This window comes from Ovis canadensis, chromosome 17, assembly GCF_042477335.2.
Source record: "Ovis canadensis isolate MfBH-ARS-UI-01 breed Bighorn chromosome 17, ARS-UI_OviCan_v2, whole genome shotgun sequence".
Lineage (NCBI taxonomy): Eukaryota > Metazoa > Chordata > Mammalia > Artiodactyla > Bovidae > Ovis > Ovis canadensis.
In genome coordinates, this window is record NC_091261.1 from 81383178 (window position 1) to 81404844 (window position 21667).

General features: G+C 54.8%; 1 protein-coding gene and 1 long non-coding RNA gene across 5 annotated transcripts; one reads left to right on the forward strand and one right to left on the reverse strand.

The window, feature by feature from the left end:
• Nucleotides 1-1712: 1712 nt before the first annotated feature.
• LOC138422942 (uncharacterized) lies at nt 1713-8220 on the forward strand. Of its 4 annotated transcripts, XR_011250072.1 has the most exons (6): nt 1775-1976; nt 2708-3059; nt 5005-5128; nt 5275-5479; nt 6389-6603; nt 7142-8220. It is a non-coding gene; the product is annotated as an uncharacterized lncRNA (long non-coding RNA). The 4 variants fall into 4 exon arrangements; XR_011250071.1 differs by lacking the exon at nt 2708-3059 and having other exon boundaries at nt 1713-1976; XR_011250070.1 differs by lacking the exons at nt 2708-3059; nt 7142-8220 and having other exon boundaries at nt 1713-1976; nt 5924-7082.
• Nucleotides 8221-9830: 1610 nt separating this feature from the next.
• Nucleotides 9831-21617, reverse strand: ZNF70 (zinc finger protein 70). The gene is made up of 2 exons (XM_069556971.2): nt 21268-21617; nt 9831-14655 (listed from the first exon to the last, which is right to left on the reverse strand). Exon 2 carries the CDS (start codon nt 14607-14609, stop codon nt 13248-13250), a length of 1362 nt encoding a protein of 453 aa, XP_069413072.1. The 5' UTR covers nt 14610-14655; nt 21268-21617; the 3' UTR covers nt 9831-13247.
• Nucleotides 21618-21667: the final 50 nt, after the last annotated feature.

Consider the following 21667-nt stretch of genomic DNA (forward strand, 5'->3'; position numbering starts at 1 on the left):
CTCCACACACGTAGTCCCTGATCAGACTCAAAGCCCAGCACTGCTCTGGGCCCTGGGGACACGGCAGGTGCCTCAGAGACCAAGGCCTGCAGCAAAGTCCCAGGAGGTGACGCAGGCAGACAGGCAACACGGTCCATTCTAATGGGAGGTGTGATGAGCTCTTTAGGAAAGCAAGCGGTTGGGTGACAACTGCTGGTTTAAACTAAGACCATGGCATCCAGTCCCCTCACTTCATAGCAAATAGGAGGGGAAAAAGTGGAAACAGCGGCAGATTTTATTTTCTTGGGCTCCAAAATCATTGTGGACGGTTACCGCCGCCAGGAAATTAAAAGATGTTTGCTCTTTGGAAGGAAAGCTAAGACAAACCTAGACGGTGTATTAAAAAGGAGGGCCAATGAAGGCCCATCACTTTGCCAATAAAGGTCCATCTAATCAAAGCTATGGGTTTTCCAATAGTCATGTACTGATGTGAGAATTGGGCTACAAAGAAACCTGAGCACTGAAGAATTGATGCTTTCCAGCTGTGGTGCTGGAGAAGACTCTTGAGAGTCCACTGGTCAGGAAGGAGATCAAACCAGTCAATCCTAAGGAAAATCAACCCTGAATATTCACTGGAAGGACTGATGCTGAAGCTCCGATACTTTGGCCTCCTGATACACAGAGCTGACTCATTGGAAAAGACCCTGATGCTGGGAAAGATTGAGAGCAGGAGGAAAAGTGGGCAGCAAAGGATGAGATGGTTGGATAGCATCATTGACTCAATGGACATGAGTTTGAGCAAACTCCAGGAGATAGTGAAGGACAGGGAAGCCTGGCGTGCTGCAGTCCATGGGGTCGCAAAGACTGGGAACAGCTGAGCCGCTGAACGACAAGAGGGGCCACTCCTGAACGAAGAAGGGGCACCCTGGCAAGAGCCTGGGGAGGGGCAGTCCTGGCAGAAGGGGCAGCAAGCGCAAAGGCCCTGGGGAACAGCAAGGCAGCAAGGAACAGCAAGGCGGCCGGTGGGGCCAAATTCAAGGCAGGGGGCCAGGGAGGGGGCCGGCCCTCGGGGTCTCACAGAACAGGCTGAGCCCCTTGAGGTTTGTCCAGGTTCTCAGACGAAGCTGGATGGCATCGTGTCACCCCACCTGCCCCTTCTAACTCCCTGCACACTCAGTTCTTGGGTGTATGTCAAGCTAGGGGAGCCAGATGGCTCAGCGTGTGGACACACGGCGGGTGCCTGCCAGTCTGTGAGGACGGACATGCGGTTCTGGCCCTTCCATCCCAGACGTGGCTGGGGGAGCCCTGTGCCCCGGTGCACAGGTCAGCGCTTCTTGGGGACACAGGCCCACCTGGAGCCGCAGAGCGGGGCGTCTCTGTGAGGGTCACTGCGACCTGCTGCCGCCTCTGCCAAGCAGCTGGGCTCAAGGCCGGGACAGGCCGAGCCGGGTCCTGCCTCGCGCCCCTGCTCGGACTGCGGCCCCTGGGCACTGCCCAGCGCACCCCCGGTGTCAAATGAGAACGGGGTGCGGGGGGGAGGCCCCCGACCCCGCCCCGGGCCCCCCGCTGCCCCTGCCTGGGGTGACCCCGGGCTCCGGGGCTCGGAGTCCCAGGGTGTCGCTCGGGGGCCCCGAGTCCCTCCTTCTGGGCCCTTCCCCCGGGGCCCCGGGCTGGGCCCCTCAGCACGTCCAGCGGGGGCACAGCGACGCCTCGCGGCCACGGAGGGCACGAGCGGCGGCGGAGCGGGGCGAAACCGCGGCCGCCTGCCCGCGGGGCCCTGCCCGCTGCCTCCTCTGCGGCGGGCGGGACGCCCAGCTTCTGCGGCCCCGGGACGGAGAGGGAGAATTCTGAGTGCGCGACGCAGGGAACCAAGTCCTTCTGGTCGTGGCCTCGAACCCGCCCAGGCGACCGGGAGGAAGAAGGCTGCTCTCCCGCAGGAGGACCTGAGCTTCTCCCAACTAGGATCGGCTCCGTGGCTTCTGTCTCTTAGAAGAAAGGTAAAGGAAATCGTGCGCCTTGAACCAGCTCGGGGGAATTCACCAGGCAGTTTGGGGGAAACTGGCAGCTTGACCACGCTGACTCTTTCAATCCGTGAATATCCTGGCGCTCTCCCCCTTTAATAGGTTTAATAATTCTCCTCATAAACAAATGTCTTGGCATCTCTATAGATTCATCCCCAGTAAACTTACACTTTTGAAAGTGAAAGTGTTAGTCGCTGGGTCAGGTCCGACTCTTTGCGACGCCCTGGACTGTAATCCACCAGGCTCCTCTACCCATGGGATCCTCCAGGCAAGAATATTGGGGTGCACGAGATGGAGTGGGTTGCCATCTCCATCTCCAGGAAACACATATTTCGGAGGGGGGTGGATTTTATTGAAATATCGATGTACAATGTTGTGTTAATTTCTTCTCTACAGCAAAGTAACTCAAATACACACACACACACATATATATATACACTTTTTGTCGATTATGGTTCCTCACAAGCTATTGAATATAATTCCCTGTGCCATACAGTAGGACCTTGTTGTTTATCCTTTTTATCCATCCTGTATATAACAGCTTGCTTCTGCTAACCCCAGACTCCCACTTCATCTCTCCCTACCCACCCTCTCCCCTGGGAACAAGTCTGTTCTCTACAAGCTGATGTTTTTTATGCAATGGTAAAATATATCCTCGTAAATGTTATTCTCTATTCATTTGTTATTATACTGTGCTGTTGGAGAAGACTCTTGAGAGTCCCTTGAACTGCAAGGAGATCCAACCAGTCAATCCTAAAGGAAATCAGTCCTGAATATTCATTGGAAGGACTGATGCTGAAGCTGAAACTTCAATACTTTGGCCATCTGATGCAAAGAACTGACTCACTGGGAAAGACCCTGATGCTGGGAAAGATTGAAGGCAGGAGGAGAAGGGGACGACAGAGGATGAGATGGTTGGATGGCATCACCGACTCAATGGACGTGAGTTCGGGTGAACTCCAGGAGTTGGTGATGGACAGGGAGGCCTGGCATGCTGCAGTCCATGGGGTCACAAAGAGTCGGACACAACTGAGCAACTGAAGTGAACTGAGAGACCCAGTAAGTTTTTATATTTGAAATTGCACCTGGTAAATTTGCCGCACGATTTTTTTTAATAGATTATATTAATTTATCTACATTCTGTGGGACTTGCTACATACTTAAACATATCCTCTGCGAAGAATGACAATTTTGTTGCTATGTTTCCAATGCTTATATATTTCATTTCTTTCCCAGTCATTTCAAAAGCCAGTTTGGGAGGGGGAGAGTTCCACTTTAGGAACAGTAGCACGAAGACATCCACAAAAACACCCCCAAGCCAAAGGGGTGAAAATTATTTTTTAAATTTATATGTTTATAACAATATGAAATAGATTTACCATATGTTTCTATTTATAATATCTGAATGTGTTTATAAATATATACATAATATTTAAGTAATTTATTCATATGTGTTAGTCAGTCTGTCGTATCCAGCTCTTTGCGACCCCATGGACTGTGACCTGCCAGGCTCCTCTGTCCATGGAATTCTCCAGACAAACGTGTTGGAGTGGGTTGCCACTCCCTTCTCCAGGGGATTTTCCCGAACCAGGGATCAAACCCAGGTCTCCTGTACTGCAGGCAGATTCTTTACTGTCTGAGCCACCAGGAAAGCCCAAAGTTACTTCTATTTATAATTATGCTTATATAATATATACTTGCTTATAAGTATATTATAAAGTATTATAAGTATAATAACATATACTTGCTTATAATTATGCATTTATAATATAAATATATTATATGCTTATAATTGTCTGCATGTATTTGTTTTATATATTAATTTTAAATTTATGTATCAGTTCAGTTCAGTCACTTAGTCGTGTCTGACTCTTTGCGACCCCATGAACTGTAGTACGCCAGGCCTCCCTGTCCATCACCAACTCCCAGAGTTCACTCATACTCACGTCCATTGAGTCGGTGATGCCATCCAGCCATCTCATCCTCTGTCGTCCCCTTCTCCTCCCACCTTCAATCTTTCCCAGCATCAGGGTCTTTTCCAGTGAGTCAACTCTTCGCATTAGGTAGCCAAAGTATTGGAGTTTCAGCTTCAACATCAGTCCTTCCAATGAACACCCAGGACTGATCTCCTTTAGGATGGACTGGTTGGATCTCCTTGCAGTCCAAGGGACTCTCAAGAGTCTTCTCCAACACGACAGTTCAAAAGCATCAATTCTTCGGTGCTCAGCTTTCTTTATAGTCCAACTCTCACAGCCATACATGACCACCGGAAAAAACATAGCCTTGACTAGACGGACCTTTGTTGGCAAAATAATGTCTCTGCTTTTTAATATGCTGCCTAGGTTGATCATAACTTTCCTTCTAAGAAGTGAGCGTCTTTTAATTTCATGGCTGCAGTCACCATCTGCAGTGATTTTGGAGCCCCCCAAAATAAAGTCAGCCACTGTTTCCACTGTTTGCCATCTATTTGCCATGAGGTGATGGGACCGGATGCCATGATCTTTGTTTTCTGAATGTTGAGCTTTAGGCCGACTTTTTCACTCTCCTCTTTCACTTTCATCAAGAGGCTTTTGAGTTCTTCTTCACTTTCTGCCATAAGGGTGGTGTCATCTGCATATCTGAGGTTATTGATATTTCTCCTGGCAATCTTGATTCCAGCTTGTGCTTCCTCCAGCCCAGCGTTTCTGTGCACAGATGTACTGTGCATAGAAGTTCAATAAGCAGGGTGACAATATACAGCCTTGACGTCCTCCTTTTCCTATTTGGAACCAGTCTGTTGTTCCATGTCCAGCTCTAACTGTTGCTTTGTATACATTCTATGAAATAATATTTTTCTATAAATATTGAAAGTCTTTCAATATATTTAAAGTGTCTGGAAATAGACCTAAGGGCATACAAAAAAATGAAATATTAATTAAAGAAAATCTACTGAAATTTGGCAAGAGCAGGGACAGTCTGTCTAGAGCATCTCAATCATGACCTGTTTCCTTCCTCCCGTTCCCAGCCCAGCATGAGGAACCTCCACTCCAAGTAGCTGCGGAAAGAACACAGGGCACCCTCTCCACCGAGCTCCGCTCCGGGTCAAGGTCGCATCTTCCCGACTTTCTCCCCAGGGGAACTGCTGAGAGGTGAGATCTCCCAGCCGGACCCGAGGTTTGGCCAGCGGGTGCAATGCCGCGGCCAGCCGGCAGACGGTGCTCGAGGAACGCGAAACACAAAAGCGGCCATAAAGCGCGTTTGCTTTCCCGGTTTCCCTCCCTTTTGTCGAGCACAGGAGCCACTGATGATGGGAGGATGGCCCGTGTCTGCTCAGCAGCACTGACGGACCAGTTCAGCAGGCGCTCAGGCCCCACTCTGTCCACCAGGCGACTCCTTCTGCAGTAGACCAGCCCTGGGCTCCCACACCTTCTGGCCCGTTGGGGGCTACTTCGGTGCACCAGCCCGGGCCACGCCCTCCACGCTGTCTAGCCCGGGGCCAGGTAGGTTTTTCCTGCATCCTAGGACCTGGAATCGGCCCTCTGTCCCAAGACTTCACCTGATTTTATGTGTCACCCCAGATCTCAGCACCGAGGCCCCCCCTTTAGTAGGGTAGGTGGGGGTGAGGGCGGCCCCTGAGATGGTGAAACTGCGGGTCGTGATCAGTCAAATCCATTCCGCTGCCCTCACTACTCAAGGGCGTTTTAAGACTTGAACGTCCTCCAGTCACGAAGCCAGAACCATAAAATACCCGCCCGGGTTGCTGTCTAGAAAGCCGGACTCAGCGGGCGTCTAGCTGGAGCTGAGCTTAGGGCTGGAGGGACCGCTGACCCTCCCACCGGGCGTGGCCGCGTGTCCCTGGAAGCTCCGCCCCCAGAGCGCAGAGGCGGAGCTTGGGTCCACCGCGCGGGCCGCGGTCCCCGCACCTTGTCCATCGCTTTCCGCAGGCTCCCCGCGCCCTGCGCCGCCTGCGGCTTGGTCTTCATCCGTGAGCCGCAGCCCCGTGCCCGCAGGGATGCAGATTCCAGAGCGTGCTCTGGTCTCCTTGCCTGGTTGCCTTGTGGATGAACCCGCTCTTTGCTGCAAACCTGGCATCTCAGTATTTTAGCCCGCTGTTTGTAGGGGGGACGAAAGGTTCCCTAACAATAGTAAAACCATTACATATGGCATTCGGAGTCCCCTCACCGCCGAATCTCCCTCACCGCCGAATCCCCCACAGATTGCTGACCACCACAGGTTTGTCTTTGACTCCCTGCAATGGTGAATCTTCTAGAAAACTTTGGTCTGGCCCAGGCCTCCATTTCCCAGATCCTTGAAGGGACCCCAAAACAGCCCCTCTTCCCTGTCACTTCACTGCTGACCAGCAAGCCTGGGCAGAGGACGGTGCTGAGATGCCTCAATACATCCGTTAGGGTCGCCTCTACATCTGCTGAGACCGCTGCACAAGTCCACAACCAGGAGGGCGACGCTGGACACTGACCTGGGAGGGACACTGGGCCAGAGGCTCGGGGAAGCCCGTGTCTGGACAGCCCACAGCTGGCCCCGCCCAGGGGGGCGCGATGCCTGTGGGCGCGATGCAGGCTGATAGCTCGGCCCCTGAGCCGGCACTCCCCAAACGCGCCTCCAGGTAAAGGACCATCATCGTCACTAATAAAATATGGCCCCGTGACTCAGAACACCAGGCTGAGATCTTTCCACACTAGAGGGCGCCAGAGACCGCGGGGGTCGCACCCGGGCTCCCGCGGCTGCCGCAGTCTGTCCGCCAGGGGGCGCGAGCGCTGGCCATGCGCTGGCCCTTCCGGTCAGCGGTGATGGGCATAAAAGGGTCTAGTCCCAAGGGGACAGTGGGCTCTCGAGGTTAGGGGTGCTCCTCACCCCAGAGGACTCAGAAAGTTAGGAGGCAAGAAACAAAGGCTTTGGGCATGAACTAATGAGTGACCAGCAAAAAAAAAAAGATATTTTAAAAATAAGGTAGATCAGATTTGAAGATTATGCAGTATTGGGGCCATACTTACACTAAAAAATTATTCACTGGGCATTCTGTTTTATCTGCCATCCTGCTCATGAAAGATGAACAAAAGAGAACCGCGAGGATTTTTGTCTTTTTTCTTTGCTCCTTATTGTGTATGCGTTTGTATTTATCAACCACGTTCTTTTCTTCTCAGTATTGCCTTATGTAGGAGCTGTCAGAGGTCAGCAGAATGTTCCGTGGAACTGTGAGTGGATCTGAGGACGAGTTAACACAATTGGCTGTGATTATAATGACTCTTGGGAGCAGGTGTTTTTCATTTTGGACGGAGGGTGCTATCTCGGGGTCAAGGATGGGGCACCCAAACGGACACCGAGGTTTCTGTGCAGCGGGTGCCATGCCGGGCTCTGCCAGCAGATGGTGATGGAGGAACGCGCAAGGCCACCGCGGCCAGAAAGCGCTTTTCCCGCTTTCCTTCCTTTTATTGAGCACAGGGGCCAGTGACGGTGTGAGGATGGCCCCGGGTCCGCTCAGCAGCAGCGCTGACCGACTGTCTAGGACACGTGTGGCCCTGATCTCAGCACCGAGGCCCCCCCTTTGGTAGGGTAGGTGGGGGTGAGGGCGGCCCCTGAGATGGTCACCCTGCGGGTCGTGATCAGTCAAATCCATTCCGCCTGCCCGCACTAATCAAGGGCCTTGATTAGATTTAATCAAGTCTTTAAAAAGTCTCACATGTCCTCCAATCACGAAGCCGGAACATAAAATACCCGCCCGGAGTGTTCTCTAGAAAGCCGGACTCAGCGGCGTCTAGCTGGAGCTGAGCTTAGGACTGGAGGGACCGCTGACCCTCCCACTGGGCGTGGCCGCGTGTCCCTGGAAGCTCCGCCCCCAGAGCGCAGAGGCGGAGCTTGGGTCCACCGCGCGGGCCGCGGTCCCCGCACCTTGTCCATCGCTTTCCGCAGGCTCCCCGCGCCCTGCGCCGCCTGCTGCTTGGTCTTCATCCGTGAGCCCCAGCCCCGTGCCCGCAGGGATGCAGATTCCAGAGCGGGCTCTGGTTGGTCTCCTTGCCTGGTTGCCTTGTGGATGAACCCGCTCTTTGCTGCTAACCTCAGCCTCTCGGTGTTTGGGTCTGCTTCTTGAAGGGGGAAACACATCAAAACTGGTCCAGTAACAACAGGAAAACCGTTACACGTAGCACTCACCCCTCCATCCCCCACAGATTACTGACCACCTAAGTTTTTCTTCGAATCCCTTCAATAAAGACTCTTGGAGGAAGCTTCCGTCTAGCCCAGGCCTCCGTTTTCCAGATCCCTGGAGGGGAAGTGGGGAAAAGATAATATAAACAGAAGTCCCGGGTCCAGGTAGAACCCAATCGCCATTCGCTACGGGGAGGGATCCACGCCTCCACAGCAGATCAGGCTGGTCGTCTGGGGTAGCCTCTATCGAAGGTTTCATGGGAAACTGCCTTCCGGGGACACAGCGCAGTATTTTGCCCCTCTGGCCCCTCGAGACTCCGGGGCTCACCTCCCCGCTCCCCTCCCGTCCTCCGGGCTCTGCTGGCGCTTCTCCGGGCCAGGACCCCGCACCTGCAGACAGCCAGCGGCCCAGGGGAGAGCAGGAGGCGTGGACCCAGGCCGGCCCACCCTCACGGGGTTGGACCAGAGGGGAGGGGCCAGGCGTGAGGACGCAGGCAGCTGCTCTGGGAAGGCCTTGGGGGGAGGGGTAGCAAACGTGGGTGAGTCTCCAGCCTCAGCCCCACCGGAGTCCTGGAGGCTGGGTGAGTGTGTGGCCTGTGGTGTGGAAGACACCCCCCTCAGCACCCCCAGACCACCTTCTGACTTGGTTTCCTGGTTATCAGACACTGAAGAGGGGGTCCCCCAAAAGAAAGGGGCTGCCCTCCCCCTCCTCTCACCCCCCAAAGGTGGTGCATGTCCATGGCGCACACATCCAGACACCCGTGACCCTGGGGAGCCTCCGCGTGGGCCCAGGAGCTGCGCAAGAGGCCGTTTGGTTTCCACCTGGGCCGAGGTGACTGAACCCCCTTGCCGCCTCTGAGAAGTCCCGGCAGCTCTAGTGGGGGCTCCTGCCTCCCACTGAACTGTCCCCCCGACCCTGCGGTGGCCGGCTGAGCTGATCCGAGACTACTGCACGCGAAGTAAACTGCCCTCGCTTCCCTCCTGCCACAGGAGCGGCCAGGCCGGCCCCCTTCTCGAGCCTCTGTAGCTGCGACGGTGGCCGGCCCCCGCCACAGGAGGGCCAGGGGAGAGGGGCGGACAAGGGGACCACCCTGGGACAGACAGGAGGTGGGAGAGGGCCCCCTCGCGCAGGGGCCTGATCTGCGACGTCTAGCTCTTTGCTGCATCCCGTGGTATTTGCTGAAACTTTTCTAGAGTGTAATAAAGCACCACATGACACTCTAGGTTATGTTGAATGATCTGTGGGAACTAGGGTAGAAAATGAAAGCAATGTTTCAAACGCTGTCGGTGTGAGAGTCATCTGTGCCCTCAGGCTGCCGGGCAGGTGTGCACTCTTTAGTCCTCCAAGCCCCACAGGGCTGGGCAGCGCCATCACAGCCTCCGTGTCACAGCCGAGGTCGCTGAAGCACCAGCCTGTGACGTCAGGAGTGGACTCAGGACAGAGCCCGGCACTGACCAGACCAGGAGGAGGGGCAGGTGTGCCCGATGGTGGATCTCTCGGCGGCCTAGACGGGACGCTCCACACTCGGACAATAACTCACAGAGATGGGGCGGGGATGAGCATGAGCTTTGGGGGTTAACCGCGCCAATGCAATACTAAGCTGGAAATAAATCATGCCTCACTCTAAACAGTCATGTTACTAATAGAACTTCTTATGTAAGAATTACAGAAAGAGTCAGAAAGCAAACTCCAATAATTTGCTGTTTATAAGTTACAGACATATAGCAAAAATATATACACAAATTTTAAAAATAAAATGCCAAGCTAAATAAACTCTCGTGCAGATGCAAATTTTTAAAAAAAGCAAGGGGTTTCCGTTATGATGTTTGGAAAAGAGAAGTTGAAGCTAGAAGCATTAAGAGGCAAAGAGGGCGTGCAAAGGCACCGGTTTTCAGTTCATCTCTGCTGAACAGACATCTGCTCCAAATACGGTAATTACTTGATCGTGTGCACCCTGTCCATCAAGGCAGCGGCATGACTAACAGCGTAAGCAGCACGCACAGAATAGAAACTGAGGCAAAGCAGAAATACGTGAAGAAAAACCGCACAAAGCCAGACTTCGACTGGACCAGGAAATGAGCGCTCTTAACCACTGTGGGGTCACAAGGCGCTTCAGGGGCTACAGGCTTCCTCCCAGAATAGCCCATCCCTGCACATACCCACTCGGCTTTGCTCGGTCCCCGGGCCCACAGCCCCCGAACCCCGGCACGCTCACAGGCTGCCAGGCGTCCTCAGACCCTGCAGGAAAGACAGCTTTGAGCAAGTGCGGACTGGAGCAAAATAACATAAAGATTGATGCAACGACCTGAACTAACGAAGTAAAAACACATTTCCTGAGGGTACACAAGTGCTGTATGAAAACTGACAATATGTTCAGGCTCAGAGAATTTCTACGGACACTTAGAAATACTGACACCACCACAAACAACAAGAAGTAACAGCAATGTCTTAAGCAGCCATCACTGGGATTAGGGTTAATTTAAAAATACTAATTAAAATAATAATAATGGGGTCAAACGGAAATTCCCAAGAGCAAAAAACAAACAAACATGTAACATTATAGAGCAGAAAAGGCTCTAACTACAAGAAAACATAGATCAAAGCACCCACGTTTACTAGAAATATTAAAAATTATTAATTACCTAAATAATTAATCTTAGAAATGTAAAGCATTAAGTAACAAAAAAGATAAAGAAAAGAGCAGAATACGTGTACTTTGACAAAACAATTCGATTAGTAAACAGAACCAAAAACTGGAGCTTTCCAACAGTCAACAACGTCCGCTAAAAGAAGGAAAAAACATAAGACAATGAAATAAAATCCAACAACGAAACTCAAGGACGATTCAGATACTGCCAAGATGGCCTCTTATAGCATCTCGCTGTCTGAGAGCCTCAGTAAAAGAATTTAAAAACACATAAGGAAACAGGGAAAGAACGTGAACTGAAGAACGGGGTTCTGCTCACACTTCTGAAAAAAAGTGCTTGCCTGGTCTGACCAGTTTTGTGCGAGCCTGTCAACCCTTCAGGAAAGGAGTCTAACCCCCCGTGTTACATAAATCATCAGAAAAGGAAGGAGGCGGGGGTGGGGGAGAAAGAGAGTGCACGTTTAGAAACGTGAGGCGAGCAGGAAATAGCTGAGGCCGATGGGAGGGAATGGCGGGGGCTCAGGAGGCTTGCTGGGGTTGGGGGTAACCCAGGTTGGCTGAAACGGGGGGTTTACGTGCAGGAGACCCCAGAAGGGTGGTTTTAAGGAGAGTGGTGACGTGTGCAAAGTGATGCTTGGAAAAAAATAAAACAATTTGGCTGGGAGCACAGCGCGCGCGGAGGAGACGGCAAAGGTTGGAAGTGGATGACTGCCCTGCCCAGTAAGGACAGTCCTGGCCAAGGCTGAGGCCGAATGGGGTGCCGGGGGCGGGGCAAGGAGGTAGATCTTGGGGGGCCCCATCCCCCTGCACCGAGCAGGGGTGTCAGCATTCTCTCGACTCTCCCAAGTGGCAGGCGGTCCTCCAGGCGGGCTGCCACCCAGACGGGCACACACAGGGGCTGGTTTAGTGCCCACAGACAGCAGAGGGGCTGCACAGAGCCGGTCTCCCCAGACCAGCAGACCTGTCCTTTCAACGCCCCCGGCTGCCAAGCCCGCTGATGGAGGAACAGCTCTGGCTTTCCCATTTATATTCAGGACCATCCTAGCTGCTGAGCTGAGCCCTATCCACTGAAATAACCAGCGTGACCCTGATGGGCTCCTGGGACTGCAGCCGCAGACGTGCAAAACTTCAAAAACAGCTCAGCCCACCTCTTCCCCCAGTGGTGCTAAGGGGGCCTGCGAGGGCCAGTACCAGAAACCGCCGCCCACTCCCGCAGGCTGCAGACAGACGCTTCTGGGGCAGCCAGATGCGGCCCTGCCCAAGCCCATTCCTGGGCCGGGGCCAGGGGACTGAACTGGGATGGCCACCTTCAAGCCCCGCTGGGTCAGAGGAGGCAGGCCTGCACCTGGGCGATACCAGGGGGCTGCCTGGGAGCTGGCCTCCCACCTGCTACAGGTGGGAGGAGGGGGAGCTCTGGAAACACGGCACCCTCAGAGCCCCGCCCTGGGGATGCCCAGCTGAACTGGCCTGGGAAACCGGAAAGGGTCGCTGTGCTGGGCGCTATAGCCCCAGGCACCACACCCAGGGCACAAGCTAGAGGAGGAGGGGCCCTGCCATCTTGGAAACCAGTCAGGCCTGTGTCTCCCTGCTGGGGGGCGAGGAAAGAAGCAGGGGGGCCGGGGGTCACCCTGGGTCTCCGTCCTCAGTTGCCAGTTGCCAAAGCTCGAGAATGCCCCGTCCTAGTCTGCATGGGAGCCTTGCACACACCCACCCCCAGGGGAATGTGGCATTCCCAACATCCCCACCTCCCGGAGAGGGAAACGGAACCTTGGGGCCTCCTCCAGGACACCAAGGCAGGAGGAGCCAGAGCTGGACGCTGAACCCAGCCCTTTAGACCAGAACCCCTTCATTTCCAGAGGACAGAGAGCAGGCTGCCCAGCCCGCAGAACAGAGGCCCCGCTGACGCCCCAGCCCGGACTCGGGTCTGGTGGAGGGCGCTCCTGGTGGCAGGGTCCTGTGCCTGGCTGAGCCCAGGGGCGCCTCCACCTCCGCTGGAGGGCCCACAGCCAGGCCCGCCCTCAGCCGACCCGGGCCAAGGGCTGAGAGGCGCTGGGGCCTCGGCCGCCACCCCAAGCCCAGGACGAGCCCTCCTGCACCCCCTCCGCCCTGCCGCCGAGCGGCCCTGCAGTGGTCAGGGCAGCCCTCGGCTTCGGACTCGTCTTCCCTGGGCTGTTTGGGCTGCGCCCGCTTCACTTCTGCAAGTGCCTGAGGTTAGAGCTCGCCGGATGTTTCCCGGGGGCTTAACCCCACTTTCTCCCTCTGACGTGTATTCATCTGCATTTTAGAAAAAGCGAAGGAAGGGCAAAACCAAACCCCCCCGGGTCACAGCAGAGGACGAGATGGCCGGCCGAGAGCCAGCTCCGCCCTGGCGCCGGGATCCGGCCGTCCGGCTGGCCCCCAAGTCCACCCGCTGGGCCAGGGGCGCCAGGGCCGGCGTGCCCTCGGCCCGGGCGGGCCCCTAGAGCTGGTCGGCCCCGTGGACCTTCTGGTGGCGGAGGAGGTGCGAGCTGCCGCGGAAGGCCTTGCCGCAGCGGCCGCACTCGTACGGCCGCTCGCGCGTGTGCGTCTTGTAGTGCTCGATGAGCGCCGCGCGGTGGCGGAAGGCCTTGCCGCACTCGTTGCAGCCGCAGGGCTTGCGGCCCGTGTGGATGCGCTGGTGCTGGATGAGCGCCGAGCTGTGGCAGAAGGCCTTGCCGCACTGGCCGCACTCGTAGGGCTTCTCGCCCGTGTGGATGCGCTGGTGCTCGATGAGCGACGAGCTCTGGCTGAAGGCCTTGCCGCACCTGTGGCAGCGGTAGGGTTTCTCGCCCGTGTGCGTCTTGCGGTGCTCGATGAGGTTGGAGCTCTGGCTGAAGGCCTTGCCGCAGTCCTCGCAGGCGTACGGCTTCTTGCCCGTGTGGACGCGCTGGTGCCGCAGCAGGTGCGAGCGGTGGCTGAAGGCCTTGCCGCAGTCCTCGCAGGCGTGCGGCCTCTGCAGCGAGTGGGTCTTGCGGTGCTGGCTCAGGCCCGAGCTCTGGTTGAAGGCCTTGCCGCACTCCTGGCACGCGTAGGGCTTCTCCCCGGTGTGGATGCGCTCGTGCTTGCGGAGGCTGGAGCTGCGGCTGAAGTCCTTGCCGCACTCGCGGCAGGCGTACGGCCGCCTTCCGCTGTGCGTCTTCCCGTGCTGCGCCAGCGCCGAGCTCTGGCGGAAGGCCTTGCCGCACTCGCCGCACTCGTACGGCTTCTCGCCGGTGTGGATGGCCTGGTGCCGGAGCAGGTGCGAGCTCTGGCTGAAGGCCTTGCCGCACTCGCCGCACTCGTACGGCTTCTCTCCGGTGTGAATCACCAGGTGCCGGAGCAGGTGTGAGCTCTGGCCGAAGGCCTTGCCGCACTCCCGACACGCGTAGGGCTTGGCCGGCTGCGCGGTCCCGGGCGGCCCCTCCGAGCCCGAGTCCCCCCTGCCCACCGCCTCCCCAGCGGGTGGATCGGCGGCTTCCGCGCTGCCGGTGATCCGGTACGTAGTCAGGTCTGATTTCTGGAGGAAGGTTGGGCCGAACGGCTCGTCGTCCTGGGCCCTGTCTCCCGAGGGGATGCTCTGAGGCGGAACGGGGCTGGAGCACAGATCGAAGTCCCCCCGGTAATCGTCCTGCTCCCCGCCTTGCTCCCTGAGAGGGATCTCCTTGTAGATGACGGCCATCTGCTCCAGAGCCCTCCCCTGAAGAAAAGGGGCCCCCAGGTCTTCCTCCGCGAACAGGTCTGTCTGCATGTCCAGCCCGCCGGCAAACACGAAAGCCTCACCCAGCTTGGCCGCCGGGGGGATCTCCACGGAGGGGCCAGTCATCCCAGTGGCTGGATCTGTCTGGGACACACACAGCTGCTCTCGGATTCTGGAAAGAAAACGAGAGACGCTGTCACGTCAGCAGGTCAAGCACCAAGTAGGAGCCAGAGCCCAAAGGAGATGGAACCAAGGACACAACCTTGCCCTCGAAGACGGTCCTGGATGAGCCAGAGATAAGCCAGAGACTTCCCAGAAACACATGCAAGGGAGACGCTGGCATCCAGACTCTAAGGGTTCAGGGCGCCGGAAAGATGGGCGAGGACATGAAGGGGAGCCATTCTGGAAGGGGGGCGGGAGTCCGGCCCCGGAGGATGCTGGGGCTGGGGTCTTGCTGGGAGAGAGCACCCGTCTGCCTCCTGGGCTTGGTGGGTGGCACCCCTCCAGCCCGGAGCCCCAGCCAGAACCCGGGGGTCAGATCTTCCCAACACCCGCCCCGTCCATGTCCTGAGGGCCCACTGAAGGGGTGTCTGCCTCTCTCCAGGCTGACCTCCGATGGATGCCCATCCCCAGCTTCCCCCCAGCCACATCTGCTCTCTACGTGGACGCCAGGGCCAAACGCCTAGCCCCAGTTCTGATGGTGGCGCCCCCTTCTCAGGAGCCTGCAGCAGCCCGCGCCTTCCGCGGCTGGCCCTGCGGCCCTGACCCCTGCCTCTGCTTCCACACACCCTTATGCTTCCAGCTCCGCAGCTCGTACGAGCCGCTCCTCCCTCCGCCTGACTGGTCGCCCACCGCTGGCTTCTCACATGCCACATGCTCGTTTTCCCAGACTCAGTCCAAACGCCCCTCTTCTCTGCACCCTCAGACCCTGACAATCCCGGGCAATCTCAGCCACGTGGCCCCGGAGATGCGGGACACGCACCCATCACACTGGGCACCCACGGGGCAGGCGTCCTGGCAGGACCCTCCGCCGCGCTGCCTGTGAGCTCCCCAAGGGCAGGTCCGGGTTCCTCTGAACTGGAAGCCCCAGCTCCCAGCCCAGCCGCTCCACCTCTACAGGCACATGTCCGTTGAGTAAATAAGTGACTCATCGGAGGAAAAGCCGTTTGCTTTTGTGCTAGTACTGCGTGCCACACTTTTATTTTTTGCCAAAGAACTTTGTATTCAATCAAGTCAATTATCTCTGAGCTATGGTTTTTCCAGCAGCCATGTACGGACGTGAGAGTTGGATCATAAAGAAGGCTGAGTGCCGAAGAATTGATGCTTTCGAACTGTGGTGTTGAAGACTCTTGAGAGTCCCTTGGACTGCAAGGAGATCAAGTCACTCAATCCTAAAAGAAATCAACCCTCAATATTCATTGGAAGGACTGATACTGAAGCTGAAGGTCCAATACTTGGCCACCTGATTCAAAGAGCTGACTCACTGGAAAAGACCCTGATGCTGGGAAAGATTGAGGTCAAGAGGAGAAGGGGACAACAGAGGATGAGATGGTCGGATGGCATCACCGGCTCAATGGACAGGAGTTTGAGCGAGCTCCGGAGATGGTGCAGGCAGAAGGCCTGGTGTGCTGCAGTCCACGGGGTCGAAGAGTTGGACACAACTGAGCAACCGAACAACAATCTAGGAGATTCAGATAAGCACAACAGACAAAAGCAGGGCTGCTCTGGTGGAAGCGGGTGTTTCCACGGGGACAAGCAAAGGAGCGGGGAACACCCGCACTCAGCCCCCAGTGCCACTGTGGGAGCCCCACAGGGCCCCATTCAGAAACCGTGCGAGCTCCAAGGAGGCTCCTGAGCCCACTCAGCCCCCAGTGCCACTGTGGGAGCCACGCAGGGCCCCATTCAGAAACTGTGCGAGCTCCAAGGAGGCTCCCGAGGCGCCACGATGGGGCCAGCTCGAGGCTGCCGAGCACCTGCGGCGTACAAGGCACTACTAGGCCTTCTCCCAGCGCGCCTCATTTGCTCCTCAGGGCTCCATACGAAGGTACACCTGCCCGAACACGGCAGTTCAAAGAGGAATGGCCTCAAGAAGACATGGGAAATTCACCAGGATAGTCATGGGGGAACTCATTCCCAGTTGGAATCTTTTCACTAAAATGTTTACTGGAGTCTAGCTGATTTACAATGTTGTATTTGGGGGTTCTGAACCTGTATTTGATCTTTATTTGGAGGATAATTACAGTACTGTGTTGCTTTCTGCCATATGTCCACATGAATCGCCCACAGGCACACTCGTGTCCCCTCCCTCTTGAGCCTCCCTCCCACCCCTCTAGGCTGTCACAGAGGAAGGGTTGTTTTGTTTTCTTTTGAGTGAATTTTCAGCCAGGTGTGGAGCATCCGAGGTCAGGGGCAACGGTCTGGAGGAGCCACCCCGTGTCCGGGGCCAAGGACGGCGGCCAGGACGAGCCACGCCGCGCCCGAGGCCAGGGGCGGTGGCCGGGAAGATCAACCCACCTCCAAAGAGCGGTGGCTGCGCTGGCGCAGGAGGGTCTAGAGGAGCTATCCCACGTTGAAGGTCAGGAAGGGCGGCAGTGAGGAGATACCCTTCATCCAAGGTAAGGAGCAGCAGCTGCACTTTGCTGGAGCAGCTGTGAAGAGATACCCCACGCCCAAGGTAAGAGAAACCCAAGTAAGATGGTAGGTGTTGCAAGAGGGCATCAGAGGGCAGACACACTGAAACCATAATCACAGAAAACTAGTCAATCTAATCACACTAGGACCACAAGCTTGTCTAACTCAGTGAAACCAAGCCATGCCCGTGGGGCAACCTAAGACGGGCAGGTCAGGGTGGAGAGGTCTGACATGTGTGGTCCACTGGAGAAGGGAATGGCAAGCCACTTCAGTATTCTTGCCTTGAGAACCCCATGAACAGTATGAAAAGGGAACATGATAGGATACCAAAAGAGGAACTCCCCAGGTCATTAGGTGCCCAATATGCTACTGGAGATCAGTGGAGAAATAACTCCAGGAAGAATGAAGGGATGGAGCCAAAGCAAAAACAACACCCATCTGTGGATGTGACTGGTGATAGAAGCAAGATCCGATGCTGTAAAGAACAATATTGCAAAAGAACCTGGAATGTTAGGTCCATGAATCAAGGCAAATTGGAAGTGGTCAAACAAGAGATGGCAAGGGTGAACGTCAACATTCTAGGAATCAGCGAACTAAAATGGACTGGAATGGGTGAGTTTAACTCAGATGACCATTACATCTACTACTGCGGGCAGGAATCCCTCAGAAGAAACGGAGTAGCCATCATGGTCAACAAAAGAGTCCAAATGCAGTACTTGGATGCAATCTCAAAAACGACAAAATGATCTCTGTTCGTCTCCAAGGCAAATCATTCAATATCACGGTTATCCAAGTCTATGCCTCAACCAGTAATGCTGAAGAGCTGAAGTTGAATGGTTCTATGAAGACCTACAAGACCTTTTAGAACTAACACCCAAAAAAAGATGTCCTTTTCATTCTAGGGGACTGGAATGCAAAAGTAGGAAGTCAAGAAACACCTGGAGTAACAGGCAAATTTGGCCTTGGAATGCGGAATGAAGCAGGGCAAAGACTAATAGAGTTTTGCCAAGAAAATGCACTGGTCATAGCAAACACCCTCTTCCAACAACACAAGAGAAGACTCTACACATGGACATCACCAGATGGTCAACACTGAAATCAGATTGATTATATTCTTTGCAGCCAAAGATGGAGAAGCTCTATACAGTCAGCAAAAACAAGACCGGGAGCTGACTGTGGTTAAGATCATGAACTCCTTATTGCCAAATTCAGACTCAAATGGAAGAAAGTAGGGAAAACCGCTAGACTATTCAGGTATGACCTAAATCAAATCCCTTATGATTATACAGTGGAAGTGAGAAATAGATTTAAGGGCCTAGATCTGATAGAGTGCCTGATGAACTATGGACTTAGGTTCATGACATTGTACAGGAGACAGGGATGAAGACCATCCCCTTGGAAAAGAAATGCAAAAAAGCAAAATGGCTGTCTGGGGAGGCCTTACAAATAGCTGTGAAAAGAAGAGAGGCAAAAAGCAAAGGAGAAAAGGAAAGATATAAGCATCTGAATGCAGAGTTCCAGAGAATAGAAAGAAGAGATAAGAAAGCCTTCTTCAGTGATCAATGCAAAGAAATAGAGGAAAACAACAGAATGGGAAAGATTAGAGATCTCTTCAAGAAAATTAGAGATACCAAGGGAACATTTCACGCAAAGATGGGCTCGATAAAGGACAGAAATGGTCTGGACCTAACAGAAGCAAAAGATATTAAGAAGAGGTGGCAAGAATACACAGAAGAACTGTACAAAAAGGATATTCACGACCCAGATAATCATGATGATGTGATCACTAATCTAGAGCCAGACATCCTGGAATGTGAAGTCAAGTAGGCCTTGGAAAGCATCGCTATGAACAAAGCTAGTGGAGGTGATGGAATTCCAGTGGAGCTGTTTCAAATCCTGAAAGATGATGCTGTGAAAGCGCTGCACTCAATATGCCAGCAAATTTGGAAAACTCCGTGGCCACAGAACTGGAAAAGGTCAGTTTTCATTCCAATCCCGAAGAAAGGCAATGCCAAAGAATGCTCAAACTACCGCACAATTGCACTCATCTCACATGCTAGTAAAGTAATGCTCAAAATTCTCCAAGCCAGGCTTCAGCAATACATGAACCATGAACTTCCTGATGTTCAAGCTGGTTTTAGAAAAGGCAGAGGAACCAGATATCAGATTGCCAACATCCGCTGGATCATCAAAAAAGCAAGAGAGTTCCAGAAAAACATCTATTTCTGCTTGATTGACTATGCCAAAGCCTTCGACTGTGTGGATCACAAGAAACTGTGGAAAATTCTGAGAGAATGGGAATACCAGAACACCTGACCTCCCTCTTGAGAAATCTGTATGCAGGTCAGGAAGCAACAGTTAGAACTGGACATGGAACAACAGACTGCTTCCAAATAGGAAAAGGAGTGTGTCAAGGCTGTATATTGTCACCCTGCTTATTTAACTTATATGCAGACTACATCATGAGAAACGCTGGGCTGGAAGAAGTGCAAGCTGGAATCAAGATTGCCTGGAGAAATATCAATAACCTCAGATATGCAGATGACATCACCCTTATGGCAGAAAGTGAAGAGGAGCTAAAGAGCCTCTTGATGAAAGTGAAAGTGGAGAGTGAAAAAGTTGGCTTAAAGCTCAACATTCAGAAAACTAAGATCATGGCATCTGGTCCCATCACTTCATGGGAAATAGATGGGGAAACAGTGGAAACAGTATCAGACTTTATTTTTTGGGGCTCCAAAATCACTGCAGATGGTGACTGCAGCCATGAAATTAAAAGACGCTTACTCCTTGGAAGAAAAGTTATGACCAACCTAGATAGCATATTGAAAAGCAGAAAAATTACTTTGCCGACTAAGGTCCGTCTAGTCAAGGCTATGGTTTTTCCAGTAGTCATGTATGGATGTGAGAGTTGGACTGTGAAGAAGGCTGAGCGCCGAAGAATTGATGCTTTTGAACTGTGGTGTTGGAGAAGACTCTTGAGGGTCCCTTGGACTGGAAGGAGATCCAACCAGTCCATTCCGAAGGAGATCAACCCCGGGATTTCTTTGGAAGGAATGATGCTAAAGCTGAAGCTCCAGTACTTTGGCCACCTCATGTGAAGAGCTGGCTCATTGGAAAAGACTCTGATGCTGGGAGGGATTGGGGGCAGGAGGAGAAGGGGACGACAGAGGATGAGATGGCTGGATGGCATCACGGACTCGATGGACGGGAGTCTGAGTGAACTCCGGGAGTTGGTGATGGACAGCGAGGCCTGGCGTGCTGCGATTCATGGGGTCGCAAAGAGTCGGACACAACTGAGCGACTGAACTGAATTGAACTGTAGTATCCTCAAGACATCTACGCTCACTCCCATTCCTCTTCACAACCCCCATCTCCACTACTCCCCCTCCTCAACCTCCCACCCCATTTCCACCCTGGCCCACCCCTTCCCCGTTAAGTTTAGGCCTTCTCTACTCAGGCCTTCTCCAGCGGGTCCACCTATGGGCGTCACTCCAACCAGCTCTCTGACTAGACCCAGGTTCCTCACCTTCCTGCCCTGCTGCAACCGCCCACAAACTACCCACCTCCCCGCCAGCTCCTCCTAAGATGCTGAACGTTGCCAAGGAAAATCATACCACTTGTGGCTGGCATGGAGACATTTCAAGTTTACAGTTTCGGCTGCCGCTTCAGCTCCAGCGTCCAGTGACCTCTTTGCAGCCGGCCAAGCCCTCTCTTCTGGGTCCTCACTTCCCGCGCCACCCCCCCATTCTGGCAGGCGTCCCAAGACCTCTTCAAAAAACCCTCCGTTTCAGAGACTGCAAATGGGCAGCCTGGAGACCCTGTCACAGATGCACTGTGCCTGGCTCTCAAAGAGTCGGGCTTTTCCTTACTGTTTGACTCAGCTGCCACAATATTTAAAACGCTGTAGGTTTTCTCACGAAGAGCTGGAAGATGCGACAGTACGGGGCCCAGCCTTCGCGGGGGGCGGGGTGGGGTGGCGCTGGATAACCAACCTCCCCACTCCCAAGCCTCGCTTCATTCCCTTGGTTTCTGAAAGCTCCTCTCCCCGCTAATTTTCCCGCCCCGCTGACCCCTCTTTCTCGGGGTCTGGGGAGTGTGACCTCCTCCCACCTGCTAAATCCTGGGTTTCGCATTCCCCCTAGGTGCCAGCTACCTGCTAAAGTCTCCGCCGTGTTGAAAAAGTTGGTGACGCTTTTATCTGTGCCCAGCAACGTGTTCACCGACGCTTTGGGGCCGAAACGTCCAGGGTCTGGAAGCCCGTGCTTCCCACCTCTCTCGGGCCTTCCCGGCTGCTCCGGCCTCCGTCACTCTCCTCCGGGGCCCTCGGGGCCCGGCCTCCGGGCTGGAGGCTGGCGAGCGGCCGCGGCCCCGCACCGGCTCCCGGCGCCGGGGCCCGCCCACACCTGCGCCCCCAGGAGGACAGGCGGCCGCCCTCCCGGCCGGGGCGGGGCCGCTCTCCCGGGCGGGGCGGGGCCGCAGCTCAGCGCCTCCAGCCGCGTCCGTGGCCTCGCTCGGCGGCGGCTGCTGACGCGAAGCCCGCGGCCCCGCCCCCG